Genomic DNA, 20,209 nt, shown 5'->3' on the forward strand with positions numbered 1-20,209 from the left:
GCATGCGCCAGACCCAGACAGACACTGGGTGTCTCTCCACAAAACGCTACAGGCAGCACAGCTGTCAGGACTGTGCACTATGCAGGAGCTGGGCAGAGGCTCTTACCTGCCCTAAAAATAGCTATTTCAGACTTGGAAGGACATCCTCACAACCTGGGGATTTTGTATATCCTTTCCGAAGTAGTGGCTTCATTCCTTCCCTTATTAGGTGGGGAGGAGGCAGGCATCTCACCTCCTGTTATTATTGGCCCCTAGCTCTGCCGAGGGGACAGACAGGCGCAAGCAGTGCTAATATGGCCTAGCTTTAGCCCCAATAAACAAACACTCCCTGGGCTTCCCCACAAAAGGCCTGCAGTGCTTGGGAGGGTGAGGGTTGGGAGAGCACTCAGCCTAATAGGAGATGGACCAAGGGTGGCCAGCCTTGGTCCTACAGGGATTTATGGCTTCCCTAATCCCCCAAGCAATAGCTTTTGTAGCATCAATGAATGGGGCCAGCATTTCTTAAGTGAGGCAAAGATGGCTCCTGCAGGCCCTTCTCCAGTGGTCCCCAACCTCTGGTCCACTGACCCTGGACTGCCTCACCTACCCTTTCACCTTGCTCAAGAAGGAAAGCAGAAGCACATTTAGGGCACAGAGAGCAAGTTTATTTGGTGAATGCTGACGGCAAACATCATCCAAGAGAGACCAGCTGGGAAAGGTGCCGTGACAGGAGAACTAGGAAACCTTCAGGCTACATACGCAATCTCACGTGGGAAGGCACGGGCACGGGGCACACTGGCACTGTCCTCAGCCATTCAGCACCATGCGGACGAGCTCTGTGGAAAGGAGAGGGGTGAACCGGGAGCAGGGCCAAGGGGAGGGGTCACCAGGGGCCAGGAGACCACAAGACCACGAAGGTGGCACAGGAAGGAACGTGCCCACAGCAATCAACCTTGGGGTCGGTTTGCAGAGGAGCCACCTTGAGTCTGACCAGTTCTCTCGGCCCCCAGCCCCCCTCCCATCAGCTGTTAGTCCCCCACCCCACCCTGAGCAGCAGGAACACAGCAGAGGCAGAAAAGTTCTCAACTACACCTCTAGCTACTGTCAGCCATTGGCGGGAGGAGAGGACAGAGTTCTGGGTTAGGGTACCTTCAAGCTGCCCAGCAGAAGGAAAGAGGAAAGACTTCAGCTACAGCAGCACAATGAGGCAGGCAACCCACTTGCTATGCCAACCACCCGTGCTCCAGGGCCAAGGGACCACCCTGAAGCAAGACGGAGACAGGCTGGTGCGAGTTCCCAGACACCAGCACCCAGGGCCCTATAAGCCAAACCTCAGAGCCCATTCTAAGAAAGAAGGAGGTACCACACCCCCAGGCTGTCTTCCTCTTTGAGGAACCCCCTCCCCTCCCCAGTCAGCTCCATGCAGAAACATGCCAGGGGGAAGTCAATGGTAGCAGGGGAAAAGGCTAGAGAGCAAAGGCTGCAAGAAACACTGGGGAGGCCAACAAGGAGGGGAGGCCAACGAGAGAGGGGAGGCTGGGAGGAGCCGTACCCGCCCCACGGGCCGTCACCCCGACAGGATATGCCTCACAAACGCTGCAGGAAGGAAGAGACATTAATGGTGAAGACAAGACACAGACGTGGGGTGAAGGGCTCAGGCGGTGGGCGATAGACCTTCCATTTCTTTTATTTCCCATTCCTTCTCTGCCCTTCTCCCACCACATTACTCCTTCCTTTCCTGTCAGAGCCCCCTGGCCTCCCACTCCTGGGCTGGGCCGGGCCCTGCCCCTTGCCTCCTGGCACTTTTTTTGTGTGTGAGGAATATCAGCCCTGAGCTAACATCTATGCCAATCCTCCTCTTTTTGCCGAGGAAGACCGGCTCTGAGCTAACATCTGTGCCCGTCTTCCTCTACTTTATATGGGACACCGCCACAGCATGGCCTGACCAGCATGGCCTGACAAGCGGTGTGCACCTGGGATCCGAACCCAGGCTGCCAGCAGCGGAGGGCGTGCACTTAACCGCTACGCCACAGGGCCGGCCCCATCCTCCTGGCACTTTTTGGATCCCAAGTCTAGGAACAGGGAAGACCACAAATGCTGTGCTTGACCTGCTCTGTATGGCTGCTTCCTCCACGAGAGCCCCAATTCATCCCTCACCTTCATAATTGATACAACCATTGCTGTCCTCGTGCCCTGCCACCAGCATCTCTACTTCTTCCTCTGTCATCTTCTCGCCTGCAGAGGGGAAGAAAGAGCATTTTGGGAATTCGGTGACAGGTGAGGTGTATCAGGTGGCACCTCAGCTCAAGGAGCAAGGGCAGAGCCTTACCCAGGGTGACAAGAACATGCCGGATTTCAGCACCCATGACGGTGCCGTTCCCTTCCTTGTCAAACACCCGAAGGCCTTCGACATAGTCCTCGTAGGTGCCCTGGTCCTTGTTCTTGGCCACGGTCTGCAGCATGGGCAGGAAGTGCTCAAAGTCCAGCACCTTCACATTCATCTCTGCCATAAAGGAGGTGAGAGGAAAGTCACACGCGGTCTCAGGACCACAGAGACTACGGGGATCGCAGCTGAACAGTGGCTCCCACTCTCAGCAGGGGATATCCGTGCGATTTGCTAGTCAAGACCTGCTGGAGCTCAGGGCCTATGAAGATGGAGGGAAGCTCTTAGCTGAAAAACTGGGGGCTCCCTACCACACTGAAGATTTGTTCTTGATGACCCTCACCATCACTCTTGGGGTTCCCCAGGACCTTGAGCACCTCGGCGTTGGTGGGGTTCTGGCCCAGGGCCCTCATCACGTCCCCACACTGGCTGTACAGGATCTTGCCATCCCCCGTTCGGTCAAACAGCTGGAAGGCCTCCTTGAACTCTGAGGATTCAGAAAACATCAGCATGGGGCTGATGGGGTTAACTCAAACCCTCCCTCACAGCCCCCGCTGCCCATTCAACTTTGATCATGCTGACGAAACCAGATATTGATACCAATGTACACCCAAGTCCACTAAGAGGGATCCAGTGTCCCTTCCTTCCAACTCAGGTGTCCCACATAAAGACAGCCCTCTCCCCACTTGGCAGAGTGGTAACATCCATTTACACACCCCCTCTGCCGGCAGCAAGCCTGCCCAGCCTCCTCACTACGCTACTCTGGGCAGGAATTTGCCACCGCCCAGTCTGAGTCCTGTCCTTATAAGGAAGTGGGAGCAGCAGCCCGGGACTGGGGTCATCCTAGTCTGCCACTTCCCACCCGTCCTGTACAGAGAGAGACCTTTCACACAGTACAGCTATAAAGAAGTATCCTCAGCAAACTCCCCGTTCCCATTTTCACAAAACACCAGGTTACTGCTTTTTACAGTCTTCACAATTCCAAGCGGGGGGAGGGGGAGAATTATCACAGGATGATAGAAGAAGCAGAAATAGCTGATTAAGGGACAAAGGAGCGCAGGCAGCTTAATCACCGTCCCCAAACCCCACACACAGCAGGCAGTAGGTGACCGAGTTGTTTCACACACCCACACCACCTAAAACTCACCCAGTGCTTGGGGCTCAGATCTAGAGTGGAAGGGGAGGGAGGAAGAAAGAGTGAGAAAAGAAAATGGAGGATCCAGAAAGCAGAAGGGAATCCAGGAGGCACTCCCTTGGGGGTGCTGAAGAGATGACAGATTGGGGTTAGAGGTGCTAGAGGGAGTGTCTCTCTCCCTAAGCGAGACTTCGATAGGAGTCAGATATTACTACTTACCTGCGGTCTGGTCCTCCGTGAAGTCACACTGCTCAGAGAAGAGGGGAGCGGTCAGCATCTATCCCTAAGCTTCTATCCCAGTCCCACAAACTCTGAACCACAAACTCCTGTTCCATGCTGGGGGCTCGCTTCCCAACAGGACAGGACCCCAGACTTTCCAACCCCACTTCCAACCTTCCAGGCCCTCAGGTTCCCTTTGCCCTCTACCGTCTGCCATCTCCTTGCTCCCTACCCCCGGCTTCCCGCCTTTTCGCCCCAAATCCCGCTTATCCTCCCGGCCCCGGGCCCCACCATCTTGACCGCCAAGCGCTGCGGGACCTTTTCCTGCAGTAATGGCTCCGACTCCAGGCCCAACCCTCGTCTTAGTACGTCCCAATGACGTCACCCTCGGCTGGCCCAGCCAATAGGAATCCTGGTCTGAGCTTATGCAGATGACGCTGCTACGTTAGTAATGCTGTGGGCGGGGCCCGCTGGTGCCCATTTCTCCAGAAGAGCCCCACCTGGGGCACGGAAACCGCAGGAGCTGGGGTGGGGCGCAAGGAATCTGCTGCTCCGAGCAGCAGGGAGATTTGAGGATATCGGCCTAGGGAGAGGAGACCCCTCCCCCACTCCCTCCCCCCCACCGCTGAGAAAAGCAACAGTCGGAGGCCAAGGGAGGAACCATCTCTTTATTTTGAAACAATAGGGGGCCTCCTAGTGGCAGGAACGTGCTTCCGCCTGCGGGGGGCCCGGTGTCCGGCCCACAGCATCTGTGGAAAGAAATGAAAGGTGCCAAGCCCTGGCGCTCGCGCGCAGCAGGGCTGAAAACGCACTTCCCTGCTCTTCCAGCCTGACTGAGGGAAGGGAAGGGAGCTGCCTCTCTAGGCGGAGTAGGATGGCCCTACCTGTAGAGCTCAGACGCTTAGGATGTGCTTCAGGAAGGCTGCAGAGAGAGGAGGCAAGGGGGCTTCAGAAGCAGGCCCTTGGGTAATCCATCTGACTTTAGGCAATCCAGGCCCCAGGGTGCCCCCACCCACATACCGCGAGCCTCCTGCCTCCCCTCCTCCCCGGTCCCTTCTGCTCCTCTGGCCCATCACCTTCATAGTTGATGCAGCCATTGATGTCCTCATGTCCTGCCAGAACAGACTCCACTTCGTCTTCAGTCATCCTCTCTCCTAAACCCCAGACACAGCGTTTTAACCCCGGCCTCCCCTCCCTCACCAAGCCAGGCCATGCTCTTCTGGGTGGTACCTCTTCTTCTCCCACCCTGCAGACCTTCCCAAAGCAACAGACCCCAAAGGCATCCTCTCCTTGTAATGGTAACGCCAGGAAAGCGTTCCTGCATCTCCTTTCCATTTCACCTGCATTAGCACCTGGTGAAAGCTTTGACAGACAAGGAAACTGAATTCCAGAGGGTTGAGTGGTACCAGATCACAGAGTACAAACACCTCCTTCCAAAACAGAAGCTCGGGTCTCCCACCTCATCCCCTTTCCTCTGCCCGTTGGGAGGCATCTGCATCCCCTCTCACTTTAGCCTCTGCAGGAGGAAGCCCTTCAGATTCTGCCCCCCTGGCTCTGACCTTCTCAGTCTCCTGCCCACGACCTGCAGGACAGTAATCCCTCCCTGGCTCTGCCTACTTGGCTAACCTTCTTTATGGTCCGCCCCCTCCTCTCCACCCCACAGGAGTTCTGGTCCCTGCCTCACCCAGGGTGGTGAGGACATGTCTGAGCTCTGCTCCCATGACTTTGCCGTCTCCTTCTTTGTCAAACACCCGAAGGCCCTCCAGGTAGTCCTGGTATGTGCCCTGGTCCGGGTTCTTGGCCACTGCCTGGAGCATGGGCAGGAAAGTCTCAAAGTCCACACGCCGGGACTTCAGCTCTGGAGGTTAGAGAGGCAAGGGAGAGGTCACTGTGGTGTCACCTAGGTCCCAGCTCCCATCCTTCCCAAAGGCTCTCATCCTGTTCAACATTCAGGATGTTTTTCTGCCCCTGTGTTTGACAGTTTTTGAAATCCTGAGACCCACCCAGCATCCTCTGTCACCTTAGCAACATCCCTCAGTTCCACCACCACACTGAAAACCCGCATTGTTCCCTCACCATCACTCTTGGGGTACCCCATGACCCTGAGCACCTCGGCGTTGGTGGGATTCTGGCCCAGGGCCCTCATCACGTCCCCACACTGGCTGAACTGGATCTTGCCGTCCCCTACTCGGTCATACAGCTCAAAGGCCTCTTTGAACTCTGAAGTATAAGGAGAGGTCAGTGTTGACCAGGGGTTCCCATCACCCCCAGACAGAAAGGAGGTTCAGAAACTGTGTGCTGGAGCTGGGAAGAAAAGGGGACACAAAGAAGACCAGTGTGGGAGGTTTCAAGGTCGGGACTGGAGCTAGGGGACAAGAAAGGGGATCTGACCGGGGGGCTTGGAACTGGACAGTGGGTGCAGGGGACCAGCATCTCCTCACCCTCCAGCTGGTCCTTGTTAAACTCGATCTGTGGAAAAAAGGAACAGGTGAGGAGGGATGACAGGGCTCGTTCAATCCCTCTCCTGCACTCCTCCCAACCAACTGGCAGCCACTTCTGGGGAGGGGCCCAAAGGGACCAGGCTGGAAGCCCAGCCACTTCAGTCCCATTCCCAGCTCTGGACTTTGGGAGAATCCCAAGAGGAGGAATTATAGGGGGGAGGGTTTCCTGGGAACAGGGTTAATCCCATGCCACCTGTTCCCCTCCCTCCACTGCCCTGAGTCCTGCATCCCTCACATAACTGGGGGCTGAACAAAGGCTAAATTTACCCCTGGCCCCCAGCTGTGATTGTCTAACAAATCTGTCCTCTTCAGCCTTCCCTCCTGGGGTTCAGAGCTGTGGCCTTTAGAGTTGAACAGTCAGCCAGGCACAGGCAGCAGCTCCCTCCCTTCACCTTGAAACTGTCCTCAGAACCCAGATGTTCCCCATCTCACAGTCCTTGCCTCCAGCAAGGGGGTCAGTGAGAGAGAGAGAGAGAGAGAGAGAGAGAGAGAGAGAGAGAGAGAGAGTGTGTGTGTGTGTGTGTGTGTGTGTATACACGTACACACACATGTGTTAGACGGGGGAGAACAACAAAGACAATAGCAGAATCACAAGCGTGGATGCTTCCAAATGGGGGACTAAGAGGAACCCCCAGTCTCATCCCTAGCACTCACTGATTCCCTACCTTCTAGATACCCCCTAATCCCCTAGGCTGTATCCCACCATTGTACTACCCCCTCCAAATTCTTTCCTCACTTTCAGGGGACTCACCACTATTTTGGAGAGATCGATGGGGGGCTCCAGGATTTTCGGAGGGGCCGGAGGAGGCACAGGTAGAGGGACAGCTGGCTCTGGCTCAGGCTTGGGCTTGGCTGTAGGGGCCCCTACTGCTGCTGGTTTGGGAGCAGGCTTGGAGACAGCGGGCCCTGCTGGTTTCTTCACAGGAATATCCTTCTTGGGAGGCATGATGTCCAGTGGCCAAAGGACAGTGTGCCGATCGGGGCACCCATCTCTGTTTAAATAGCCAGGGAGTCTGGGATGTCAAGGGGCGGGGGCAGGGGCAGGGAGCCAGTTGGCGGTGGGAAGGGTGAGATAAGAGGAGAGATATGCTGGCCTGCCCTCACTCCCCTGGCCTCCTGTGGTTCAGGACTCCTGTCCCAAGGTCTTCTCCCTTCTGTCCACCCCGCCCCAAATGCTGGCCAGAACAATGGCCCCTTTGGGGGGAAGGAGAGGAAGCCAGAGACTGCCTGGAATGGGGGAGTTCACCTCTGGGGTGAGGATAGGATGCTTGCCACTGACAGACACTGAGACAGAGGTGAAGCAAAGAAGGGGATCCAGGCATGCCAGGCTCTCAACTCCCTGACTCAGAGTAGCCCTTTTTTGCTAGCAGCCTTAGACTCTTCATGGTGGAGGCAGGGAGAGGGGCCTTGTGAACTGGGATTGTTAAAGTGGGGTCTGGGAGCAGTGAAACATGAAAAAAACAAGCAGCCCCTCCATTCCCCTCTGACCATAGATGAGGAGCGGGGGTAGCTGACCACTTATAGTCCCTGTCCCCCTCCCTCCCAGCCCAGGACTGGAACTATGCACAACAGAGAAAGAATAATAATAGAAAGACGAGTGTGACCCCCCCATTGTCTCCTGTGCCCAGTGTTGTTTTAGGGGTGGGGGTGGGGGCAAAGGTTGGATCCGGCTTAACCCCCACCACCCATACTCCCAGGGAAGGAACCCTTTTCCACAGGCCCGTGGTCATTCAAGTCGGACAAAGGCAGGGTGCCTGCTGAACCTGCAGGGACTCCGTGGTGACACCTGGGGGGGAAGTGCAGGCTCTGAGAGGCGAACGGCCTAAATTCTAAAACCTCTAATCCAAAAGGATGTGGGAGGTTCCATGGGCTCCATGAGTACTCATCCCCCAGTCAGAGGGATAACAAAAACCCTGACTTGGTTGCCAGGTAACAAACCTCACTGGGGCGCTGGGGAAGGGTCGGAGTGGGGGCCTTTGGCAGAGGGGAGGGGTTGCTGGCTACTTTTGTTGGGGGGAGGGAGAGAAGGAGAGGATTTAAATAGCATTCTGAGGAAGACAGCCGTGATTCTACCTAGGCCCTGGGGTTCAGAGAGTTGATGCTGGGTCTCCCACCCGCAAAAAAGCGTCTGAATCTCATTACTGCAAATTGTCCCATTTTAGGAAAATCAGAGTCATCTCTCCCGCCGAGAGTACATCACACACACACACACACACACACACACACACACACACACACACACACACACACCCCTAAGTCTTAAATTAAGGAAAGAGTCCCTCCCCAGCTCCCTAAAACTCACCCTGCAGGGTCCAGGTAAGGGGCGGAGGCGGGGCGCAGGGCGGCCGCGGGCCCTGAAGGGTTAACTCCGGCGGCCTCGGAGCATGCCGGGAGTCGTAGTTCCCGCGCGCCCGCGGGCTCACGGGAAACGCCGCTCTCCAGCTCCAAGCGGAAGCCGGGGCTGTGGCTACCGGCCGGTGGCGCCGGTTGGTGACTCAGGCTCTTTCGGGCGCGGTTCTTGTCCTGGAACTGAAAGGCAATGAGCGATTTACAATCCCCACCCCTCACCCTGAAACCGCGCGCGGCCCTTCAGGGTGTCTCCGTTGCTTGGCCCCGAGTTCCCCGTTTAGTGTGGGCGGGGATATTTTCTTGCATCCACTGGTGAGAGAACTCAGAACCAGGGGAAAGACTGAAGCTGCAGCTGCAGCAGGCCGGATAGAGGTCAGATAGAAGGAAGCACTTACTGCCCCGGGGAGAGTGGTGCCGTCTCTTTAGCTTCCTCTTGCGGTTTGGTGGAGGGAGAACAGAGGCCGTTGAGTTGCTGTCTGACTTGGAACAGTGACTCCAAAGTTGTTTTTATTTTTTTTTAATTGAGCTGGTCGTTGAAGTAAATGTTAAGATTTGGAATTAAGCCCGATCACCTGCCCCACTCTCTCCAAGTGGAAGCTTCTCCATACTGCGGCCACACGTGCGCCAGCCACCTCGTCCAGTCCTCACAGGTCTCGTTGGAACAGAGGGCTGGGCTCACCAGCCTTTCACTCTGAGACTTCTTTGGACCTCCCATTCCCCCAGACGTTTACCAGGGGTCTCCTCTGTGCTAGGAGGGAACCAGCCCAGCCAGGCCCACCTGCACGATCTGGATCAGGAAACGCCCTGGCGGTGACTCTCCTGCTGGAGGCTGAGGCTTCACGGGGGGCGGGGAGGGGTGGGGCGCAGGCATTGGATCAGGGTGGGAAACCCGCGGGGGGTCAGGAGGGTGAGGCATGAGGGAAAAAAGGGCTACTCTGAGTCAGGGAGCAGTAAGTGATGTTCCCTGGCTGGAGAAAGCTTCTCCGAAGAGTAGAAATGGGTCGTAAAACAGAAATAACAGTGATGATGAACAGGCGGTCATCAGCAACCATCCCGGAGGCCTCCCCAGAGCAGGGGCTGCCTGGAGGGCTAAGTCATCTCAGAGAGGCAGCCCAGTGGTGCTCGAGTGGGGCTCAGACCTGCCTGCTTCAATTCTAATCCAGCTTCTGCCAGATGTTTGCTGGAAACCTCCAGCAAGTTTAGTTATTTTTCTGTGCCTCAGTTTCCCCATCTGTAAAATAAAGGTAATAGTACCTACCTCACAGGCCTGTGGAGAGGATTAGACGTGTTAATACTTGTAAAACAAAGTGGGCCTGGCACAGAGTAAGTGGTATATAGGTGTTAAATAAATTTATTTTGGTCTTCCCAACATGTGAGGTAGTTGGTATTTTCCCCATTTTACATCCATCAAGGATCACTAGGCGTGAAGAGATGGAGAGCAAGAAGGAATACATTTCTCCTAAGTGTTTGGTTACAGGACTGTTTGGAGAAGGGCCACATCACAAATGACTTTTTGTGTCTTTCATCACTTCCACAAAAGTTGATTTCGAAGATGTGGTTTATCTGATTTTTTGCCTCTGCTTTTCCTCTAGCCAGAGCGCACTTGTGGCACTTTGCCAAGTAGAAGTGGTTATGGCGTCATCTGACTTTCTAGCATTTTTGTCTGCTTCGGAGAGAAGTAGTGCAAGGAGAAAAGATGAAGACCTTTGGCAAACGTGGGTTGGAGGACTGTCCTTCATCTTTTGTACTGTCTCTTTATTTTAATAGTAAATAATTCACACTGGACTGAACACCATGTTAACTGAGCATAGGTGATTAATACATCGTGTATGTGGATTTTCTGCAACAAATGCCTGTTTCTCCTCTCTTCCTTCCCCCTCTTAGTATGTGACTTGTATGTTCTTAGGGATTGCATATTTATTCTAATATTAGTCTCAATATAAAATAATTAGGAGGGGCACATCTTTAAAAGAAAAAGAAAATGTGTACATTAAAAGCCTAAGAGAACAATTTTTGGAATTATACAGCCCTGTAGATCTTCAGTAGCTTGAATAATTATGGGCTCACCCAATACAGCTTAACTAGCTCTTTAAACACTAGCTAACATGTTAAAATGGATAATAGTTTAGGTAGAGAGAACACTATTTCCTAAGTAAATAGGAAAAAATTTGTTAGGAAAGATGTCTTCAGTCCTCTGGCATTTTGACCGGAGAGTGTTACTGGTGGTAACCCATATAGAAAGAAGAGGGAGGATAAGGAGGATGTTTTATGATACACAGGTAGTTTACAAAGTCCTTTCCAAGTCCCATTTTTATAGGCCTATATAGATACAAGATAGAAACAGAAGAATATATTTTGTGGTGAGTAATGCTAGTTTCATTTTTGTAATGTTCTGAAACAGTGGTTCTCAGTCTTAGCTGTTCTTCAGAATCTCCTGGAGAAGCAGACAGACTTCCAGACTCTGCCCCCAGAGATTCTGACTCTAGGTCTGTGTTAGGGCCTGGGAATCTATTTGAAATATTTTTAGCCTCCTGGAAAGCACAGAGAATAAACTAACAAACATAGGTTAACAAACATAGGTAACCACAGCTTTAATAAAAGGAGTGATCTTTTCAAAATGTACATTTGATCATGTCACGTCCCTACTTAAAATCCTTCCTTGTGTTTTGATAAAGACTAATTCTTTAGATTGGCCCACAAAAGCCAGCAGTTTCAAACACTCCTTGCCTGGACGAGCCACACCTCTGTACCAGCCACACCTACTAGCTTTCAGATCTTCAAAGGTGTCCTGTGTCCTCTTTGCTCAGGTTTGTTGCCTCTGTCTTTTATGTCTCTGCCCCCTCTCCCCACCAACCCACGCTGTTTCCAGGGCCAGGCAGAGCACAGTGCCTGGCATGTACTAGGCACTCACATGTCTAGAGTGAATGGCTGTCTGGGTGAACGGGAAGAGTCAAGGATGGACTCTGAAACTAGTAAGTCGATAGGGAGATAGGTTGAAGATTCAAGAGACTGAGGGGGTTCCCATGTATTGAACTCTTATTTTTACCCTGAAGTAGAAGGTGAGGTGATTTGATTTGCTAAGAGAAGAAGTAGGAGGAGGTGACTTGAGAAGGTAGCGAAGGTTTGAAATAGGTGCTGTGAAAAATGGGAGACAGCTTACTGGGGACCCAGTCACAAAAACTGATTTGACATTTACTGAGCGCCTACTCTGGTCTGCACGTGAACTTGCTGAGCAGCGTGGAGGATGGTTGCGATGGGAGATCATGAATTTGTAATGGCACCAGTCCACAAAGTAGTGATTTCCTTCTTCCAGCAGTAGTTGGCTGCTTGGACAATTGAGCTAGAGAAAAGAGGCAGCTGCAATGGTAATGGGTTGGAGATTTGTAGAGTAGGGATGATGGATGGACATGGGAGCGAGGGAGTTGAGAGTCTGAGTAAAAGGGTTTGTGGTCCAGGCCAAATAGAGGAGTGAGTATAGAAGTGGCCTGTTAGATTGAGAGAATATGGAAAGTCACTAAGAGGCTGGCATCTCAATGAGGTTGAAGAAGTGAGATGAAGATCTCAGAGTTGTAGTTGGAGAAAAGAGTGCATTTGAGATTAAAATATCAAAGGATATAAAGGAAGACAGAAACCAGGATGAGTGGTCATGGGAGTGAATGGTTGAAAGGGTAGTGAGGGGAAGGGCATTGGATTTGAGGAGAATGTCCCTTAGGGTTCTTTCAATTGCAAGTAGGAAAAATCTGACTAAAACTGGCTAGACAGTAAAGAAGATTTGTTGGCTTATGTAATTGAAAAGTCAAGAGGTAGGGTGCAGAGGCCGGCCCGTTGGCACACCGGGTAAGCGCGTGAGCTCCGCTTCAGCCGCCTGGGGTTCGCAGGTTTGGATCCTGGGCGTGCACCGACGCACCGCTTGTTAAGCCATGCTGTGGCGGCGTCCCGTATAAAGTAGAGGAAGATGGGCACGGATGTTAGCCCAGGGCCAATCTTCCTCAGCAAAAAAGAGGAGGATTGGCATCAGATGTTAGCTCAGGGCTAGTCTTCCTCACAAAAAAAAAAAAAAAAAGAGGTAGGGTGGGTTTTAGGTTCATTTTGATCCAGAAGTTGCCAACATAACAAAGGGATCAGTTCTCTAGTTCTCTTGGCACTGTCCTCCACCTGTTAGCGTCTTCCCTGGGTTCCCCTCCTGGAACAAGATATAGCTTAGCTGTGACAGTTCCAGCTATCACTCCCTTATACCATGAGAGGAAGAGAGCGAGTTTCTCTTGACCGTTGGAATCAATTTCTGGACTTCACTCTGACTAGATCAACTTAGAAAAATGCCCATCCACCCTTGATAATCACTATGACCAGGGAAATATCATGCCCTGATTGGCTTGGACAGGGTGTGTCCCTGTCATTGGAGGTGGATTGGAGTCGATCCAAAAGGAAAGGAGTGGAGAGGACACGGAGAGGAAACCAACAATGTCCACCACAATGAGGAACTATGGGACTAGTTATTGAGTGACAAGATGCCAGGAGGATAGCAGTTTTCGGGGTGCCACACCCTTCAGTAAATATTGAGTGACTATATTTAGTGAATGACGGAGATGAGAGAAGGTGGAGACAGTATGTCAGATTGGCATCATCTCCAAAGGAGCTGAGATTTTTATTGCTCTGAGAACAACAACGGGGAGCAGCATTGGGGTGCAAAGAGAATGTGGACCCTACTTCCCCGTGTAAATATATGGGGTTCAGGAAAGGGAGCACTCTCCCCTGGAGGGTGCTCCAGGTGAATGAGGTCTCTCGGGAGGTGAGCCAGGCTTCAGGGGAGACCAGAGTGAGCTCTGTGTAAATAAAGATAAAGAATTACAGGGGTAGAGTAGGTGGGAGTTACCTAGAACTAGGTTTGCAGCCAGCACAGGGGAAAGGTTGCAGGGGGAGGGAGCAGAGATTGTGTCAGGGCACTGCAGCTCCTCTTTTAGCCCCTTTATTCTTTGTCCCTTCCTTGTGTTCGGTTAGGTGTTATAGTTACTCTACTTGCATATCACCCTCCTCCTTCGTAGGTTTTTAGTTCTTTTTTTCTATTGCGTTATGATCGACATATAACATTATATTAGTTTTAGGTGTACAATATGATTTGATATTTGTATACATTTTGAAATGATCACCACTGTAAGTCTAGTTAACATCCATCACCATACATAGTTACAAAAAAATTTTTTTCCTTGTGATAACTTTTTTATTGAAGTATAATTGACATACAATATCCTATTAATTGCAGGTGTATATCATAGTGATTCGATATTTATATACATTACGAAATGATCACCACAATAAGTCTACTTACCATCTGTCACCCTACAAAGTTATTACAATATTATTGACTATACAGTGTATTCCCTGTGTTGTACATTACATCTCGTGACTTATTTATTTTATAACTGCAAGATTGTACCTCTTAATCCCCTTCACCTATTTTGCCCACCTTCCCAACCCCTCCTCACTCTGATAACCACCAGTTTGTTTCCTGTAGATTTTTTTAGATTCCACATACAAGTGAGATCATACAGTACTTGTCTTTCTCTGTCTGACTTATTTCACTTAGCATAATGCCCTCAAGGTCCATCCATGTTGACACAAATGGTAACATCCGATACCAATCCTCCTCTTTTTTGCTGAAGAAGACTGGCCCTAGCCCATGCCCAGCTTCCTCTACTTTATATGGGACGCCGCCACAGCATGGCCTGACAAGCAGCACATCGGTGCACGCCCGGGATCCGAACTGGTGAACCCCGGGCTGCCGCAGCAGAGCACACACACTTAACTGCTTGTGCCACTGGGCCGGCCCCAAGACTTCCTTCTTTTTTATGGCTAAACAATATTCCATTGTATGTCTATACCACATTTTCTTTATCCATTCATCTGTCGATGGACACTTAGGTTGTTTCCATATCTTGGCTATTGTAAGTAATGCTGTTAAATAATAATAATGTTGAGCCTCTCTTCATGTACCTGTTGGCCATCTGTATGTCTTTGGGAAAATGTTCAAAAATCTTCTGCCCATTTGTTAATAGGATTTTTTTTTTTTTTTTGCTATTGAGTGTATGAGTTCTTAATTTTGAATATTAACCCTTTATCAGATAAATGATTTGCAAATACTTTCTCCCATTCAGTAGGTTGCCTTTTCACTTTGTTGATGGTTTCCTTTGCTGTGCAGAAGCTTTTTAGTTTGATGTAATCCCACTTGTTTGTTTTTGCTTTTGGTGTCAGATTAGTTTTTAGTTCTTTATGGCAGCATTACCATTACATGTCAGTCGTACCTACCTAGCGCAATGCTCCACAAGTCTTATCTGGACTCCAGCTCAACATTAGAAAAGAAAATTAACAGGTGGAGGGGACTGCTGCTAGAGAGAAGGCTTACTGACAGCACCAAGAAAGGACGGTTGGTAATCTGACAGTGAGGGAAGAGGCAGAAAAATCCATACAAGTAGGTAAAATTTTGCCCATCAGTTGGCAAGAATTTTTTTAAATTATAATATCCAGGAGAGAATACAAGAAAATACATTTTTGTGTAATGCTGGTGGGAGTGTAGAAAATTCATGTAATCTTAGAATGCAGTTGGGAAGAAAGTATTAAAAGTCATAAAAGTACAGACGTTGACCCAGCAATTCTACTTTCCCTAAGGAAATAATTTGAAATGTATATAAATATTTTTGTTTATGTTCCCACAGTGAATAGCAAAACCTTGGGAACTACCTTCATTTCTGACAATAGAAAATCAGTTAAATAAACTATGGTACAGTCATTCCATGGAATTATACACAACCATTATAAATTATATTTTCTTTTTTTTTTTAAAAGATTTTATTTATTTATTTTGTTCCCCCAAAGCCCCAGTAGATAGTTGTATGTCATAGCTGCACATCCTTTTAGTTGCTGTATGTGGGACGCGGCCTCAGCATGGCAGGAGAAGCGGTGCGTCAGTGCGCGCCCGGGATCCGAACCCGGGCTGCCAGCAGCGGAGCGCGCGCACCTAACGCTAAGCCATGGGGCCGGCCCATATAAATTATATTTTCAAAGAATATTTAATAAAGTGTAAAAATGGCTTCTTATGTGTTAAGTGAAACAAGAAGGTTATAATATGACCCAAATTTATAAAATGTGTATTCCTGTAATCATGTTAGCTTTTCCTCCTTATGTTAGTCACCTCATGGCCTTAAAGGCTGCTGCAGTTCCAGGCATCACATTCTCCCACTAATGACCCAAGCCCTCACTGCCCGCTTCCTGTGGGAAGTGAAGCGGGCAGTGAGGGCTTTCTTCTATTGCTGTACCAGTCCCCAGCTGACTTCCTCTTATATCTTGTTGACCAGAGCTGAGTGACAGAGCCACCCTGAGTTGCAGGAGAGGCTGGGAAAGTGAGTATCCAGCAAAGAGGATCGTGATTAATCCCTTGGGGCTGGCACACTGCCACCAGGAATGCCCTGGGGTTCTGTATGTAGGGAAGGGGGGAAATGGCTGTTGGGTAGACGACTGTGTTGCCACACCCAGTTAGCTACAGCATGTCATTTGGGCCAATAAAGCCACATTCCAAGAGGGTAGTATTTGTATACATCAGTGACAGTCTACCGTATGCAACTGTATCTGCCTTTCTCTGGAAGACAGAGGCGCCATGTGTGTGTCAGTGTCGAAGGCCAGCTGTTTGAGAAACAACAGAAGTACATTTGTTTAATTCCTGTGATTAATGACCCTTAGTTTGTCTCATCTTTGTATATAAGTGCAACAGTATACTGAATTGTGTCTCATCTTGCATTTAATATGTAGATCAGTACCTTCTCCCTTATGTATCCTTAACTGGAAAAGACTGGGACAGAATAGGGGCCCTTCAGGCTGGGAGAATTTGTGCCACGTCCTTTAGTTTTCCGAAAATGTAATTACTTGAAGTGATGAACTAGGGGCTGGCCCTGAGGCGTAGCGGTTAAGTGTGCGTGCTCCACTGAAGTGATGAACTGGGTCAAGAGTGCTTCTTAAAATCACATATTGCAAGATCCCTGGTTGTATTATCTGAAGTTGGCTAGAACAGAACAGCTACATGCCCAGAATCGGATAATTAGATGAGAGACCCTAGAAATATAAATTCCTCTGCCGTGTGTTTTTGGAGTTTTCCCCCCTTAAGTTTCTGGGTTGAGGGGAGGGTGACTGAGATGACTTGCTCATGGCTAATGCTTGGGATCCTCTTAAGTTGATGGGAAGGAAGTAGAGATGGCAGAAGAACCAGCAATGAGTACAAAGGAGTTACTGAAAAGATAGGAGCTGAGTTAGTGGATGGCATGGAGTTTAAATTCAGCTTTTGCTAACAAGGTGAATTTTGACAACTCCTTGTGGAACTGAGTTTAGTCCTTTCCCCTGAGTCTTTCCTCTCCTCCCAGTGGATAGCATCCTAAGGTTTATATTCTTCCAGAGAAGATGATAAAGCCCCCCTGAGACCGTTAAGAAATCTCCAAGTTCCTATTGCAGTGACCCTGTGTAAAGTTCTTCACTCTTCCTCCCTCGCACTCTCCTTTCGTGGGGTAGTTGGAACAGGTGGAGCACAGCTGCTGCGGCTCGCATTCCAGGAAGGGTCGCAGAAGGAGCAGAATTCAAGGTAGGCAGATCTGAATGGGTATAAAATATTTTTCATTTATCTGCCCATCAGGTGGGCCTGAAGCCTTTTTGGGTGTGGCTCAACATGCCACTGAGACACTCTGCGAGCCTGTGCTGTGGCACAGAGCTTCCGGGTTCACCAGGTTTAGGACTCCTCCCCCTGGAAAGCCCATGAGATGATAATGGTCAGCAGATGATGGATGGATAACAGACTTCATCACTGACTGCAAATGAGTCTCCCCGGAAACTCAACAGCAGCTACGTCACACAGGTCCCTTGACCACCCTCAACGGAACCAACATTCTTGGTGGCTGCGACCACAGTAGGTTCTGATTACTAATTAAACTGACATGATCCATGAAGTGAATAAGGGCTTTTAAAAAAATTTTAGCTTGTATTTTTATTAAATATGTATGGATATCGTCTCATATTTTTTCCTTTAATTTTTTAATTTTTTAAAAATTTTAATTAAGGTGTAATTGACATATAACATTAGTTTCAGTTGTACAACATAATGATGCAATATTTGTATACCTTATGAAATGATCACCACAATAAATCTAGTTAACATCTGTCACCTTACATAATTATAAAATTTTTTTTCTTGTGGTGAGAACTTTTAAGATCTACTCTCTTAGCAACTTCTTGAATACAGCGTTGTAGTCACCATGCTGCACATTACATCCCCATGACTTATTTATTTTATAACTGCAAGTTTGTACCTTTTGACTCCCTTTACCCATTTTGCCCATCCCCTGCCTCTGGCAACCGCTAGTCTGTTCTCTGTATCTATGAGCTTGGGTTTTATTGTTTTGTTTCTGTTTCTTTAGATTCCACATACAAATGAGATCATATAGTACTTGTCTTTCTCTGTCTGACTTATTTCACTTAGCATAATGCCCTCAAGGTCCATCCATGTTGTTGCAAAAGGCAAGATTTCATTCTTTTTTGTGGCTGAATAATATTCCAGTGTATATATATACCACATTTTGTTTACCCATTCATACATTGATGGACACTTATGCTGTTTCCATATCTTGCCTATTGTAAATAATGCAATGAACGTAAGGGTACATATATCTTTTCAGGTTAGCGATTTCATTTTCTTCGGATAAATACCCAGAAGTGGAATTGCTGGGTCATATGGTAGTTCTATTTTTATTTTTTCGAGGAATCTCTATACTGTTTTCCATAGTGGCTGCACCAAATTACATTTTCACCAACAGTGCACAAGGATTCCCCTTTCTCCACATCCTGCCAACACTTGTTATTTCTTGTTTTCTTTTTTTTTTTTTTTGGTGAGGAAGAGTGGCCCTGAGCTAACACCTGTTGCCAATCTCCCTCTTTTTTGCTTGAGGAAGATTGGCCCTGAGCTAACATCTGTACCCATCTTCCCCTATTTTGTATGTGGGTTGCCACCACAGCATGGCTTGATGAGCGGTGTAGGTCTGTGCCCCGGATCTGAACCTATGAACCCAGGCCACCGAAGCAGAGTGTGCCAGACTCAGCCACTACGCTGCCAAGCGGGCCCATCTTGTCTTTTTTTTTTTTTTTGTGAGGAGATCAGCCCGGTGCTAACATCCGCCAATCCTCCTCTTTTTTTGCTGAGGAAGACTGGCCCTGGGCTAACATCCGTGCCCATCTTCCTCCACTTTATATGGGACACCGCCACAGCATGGCTTGCCAAGCAGTGCGTTGGTGCGTGCCCAGGATCCAAACCGGTGAACCCTGGGCCACCGCAGCGGAGCACGCGCACTTAACAGCTTGCGCCACCCGGCTGGCCCCTCGTCTTGTCTTTTTGATAATAGCCATTCTAACAGTTGTGAGGTGATATCTCACAGTTTTTGTTTGCATTCATATGATGACTAGTGATGTTGAGCATCTTTTCATGTACTGTTGGCTATCCGTAGGTCTTTGGAAAAATGTCTATTCAGATCTTCTGCCCATTTTTTAATCGGATTTTTTTTTTTTTTTTGCTATTGAATTGTATGAGTTTTTTATATGTTTTGTTTTGTTTTGTTTTGTTTTTGGTGAGGAAGATTGTCCCTGAGCGAACATCTGTTGCCAATCTTCCTCTTTTTGCCTGAGGAAGATTGTCACTGAGCTAACATCTGTGCCAATCTTCCTCTATTTTGTATGTGGGATGCTGCCACAGTATGACTTGACGAGTGATGTGTAGGTCCATGCCCAAGATCTAAACCTGCGAACCCTGGGCCGCCAAAGCAGAGCGTGTACAAACTTAACCACTACGCCACTGGGCCGGCCCCTCTTTATATGATTTGGATATTAACCCCTTTTCAGATGTATGATTTGCCAATTTTTTTCGCAGTCTTTTCATTTTGTTAATTTTTGTGTATGGTGTAAAATAATGATCCGGTTTCCCAACACCATTTATTGACGAGACTGTCCTTTCCCCATTGTATGTTCTTGGCTCCTTTGTTGTAAATTAATTAACCATATATGTGTGGGTTTATTTCTGGGCTCTCTGTTATGTTGCATTTGATTTATGTGTCTGTGTCTATGCTAATACCATAATGTTTTGATTACTATAGCTGTGTAATACAGTTTGAAATCAGGGAGCACGATCCCTCCAGCTTTGTTCTTCTTTCTCAAGATTTGGCTATTTGTGGTTATTTGTGGTTCCATACAAATTTTAGTTTTGTTTGTTCTATTTCTGTGAAAAATGCCATTGAAATTTTGATAGGGATTGCATTGAACGTGTAGATTGTCTTGGGTAGTATGGACAATTTAACAATATTAATTGTTCTAACCCATGAGCATGGAATATCTTTCCATTTATTTGTGTCTTCTTCAATTTATTTCATTAATGTCTTTAGTTTCCAGTGTACAGGTTTTTCACTCCTTGGTTAAATTTGTTCCTAGGTATTTTCTTTTTGATGCAGTTGTAAATGGGATTGTTTTTTAAATTTCTCTACCAGTTCATTATTAGTGTATAGAAATGCAACAGATTTTGTATATTTTTTTTTTTAAAGATTTTATTTATTTTTCCCCCAAAGCCCCAGT

The 20,209-nt window shown here is 48.8% G+C and overlaps 2 protein-coding genes across 4 annotated transcripts; both read right to left on the reverse strand.

Annotated features, from left to right (window-relative positions):
* Positions 1-622: 622 nt before the first annotated feature.
* Positions 623-4,109, reverse strand: MYL6 (myosin light chain 6). 3 transcript variants are annotated; one of them, XM_004429238.3, is made up of 6 exons: positions 4,008-4,109; positions 3,717-3,744; positions 2,706-2,849; positions 2,309-2,482; positions 2,137-2,214; positions 623-815 (listed from the first exon to the last, which is right to left on the reverse strand). In XM_004429238.3, exons 1-6 carry the CDS (start codon positions 4,008-4,010, stop codon positions 787-789), a joined length of 456 nt encoding a protein of 151 aa, XP_004429295.1. In that variant the 5' UTR covers positions 4,011-4,109; the 3' UTR covers positions 623-786. The 3 variants fall into 3 exon arrangements, with proteins under 3 accessions (XP_004429295.1, XP_014642091.1, XP_004429292.1); XM_014786605.2 differs by lacking the exon at positions 4,008-4,109 and adding an exon at positions 1,532-1,575 and having other exon boundaries at positions 3,717-3,899; XM_004429235.3 differs by lacking the exon at positions 4,008-4,109 and having other exon boundaries at positions 3,717-3,894.
* A 256-nt stretch (positions 4,110-4,365) lies between these two features.
* On the reverse strand, positions 4,366-9,342 carry MYL6B (myosin light chain 6B). The gene is made up of 9 exons (XM_004429234.3): positions 8,962-9,342; positions 8,520-8,746; positions 6,969-7,209; positions 6,158-6,185; positions 5,793-5,936; positions 5,401-5,574; positions 4,793-4,870; positions 4,601-4,638; positions 4,366-4,465 (listed from the first exon to the last, which is right to left on the reverse strand). Exons 3-8 carry the CDS (start codon positions 7,161-7,163, stop codon positions 4,610-4,612), a joined length of 648 nt encoding a protein of 215 aa, XP_004429291.1. The 5' UTR covers positions 7,164-7,209; positions 8,520-8,746; positions 8,962-9,342; the 3' UTR covers positions 4,366-4,465; positions 4,601-4,609.
* Positions 9,343-20,209: the final 10,867 nt, after the last annotated feature.

The sequence above is a fragment of the Ceratotherium simum genome, chromosome 17 (assembly GCF_057802395.1).
Source record: "Ceratotherium simum simum isolate JZ-2026a chromosome 17, ASM5780239v1, whole genome shotgun sequence".
Lineage (NCBI taxonomy): Eukaryota > Metazoa > Chordata > Mammalia > Perissodactyla > Rhinocerotidae > Ceratotherium > Ceratotherium simum.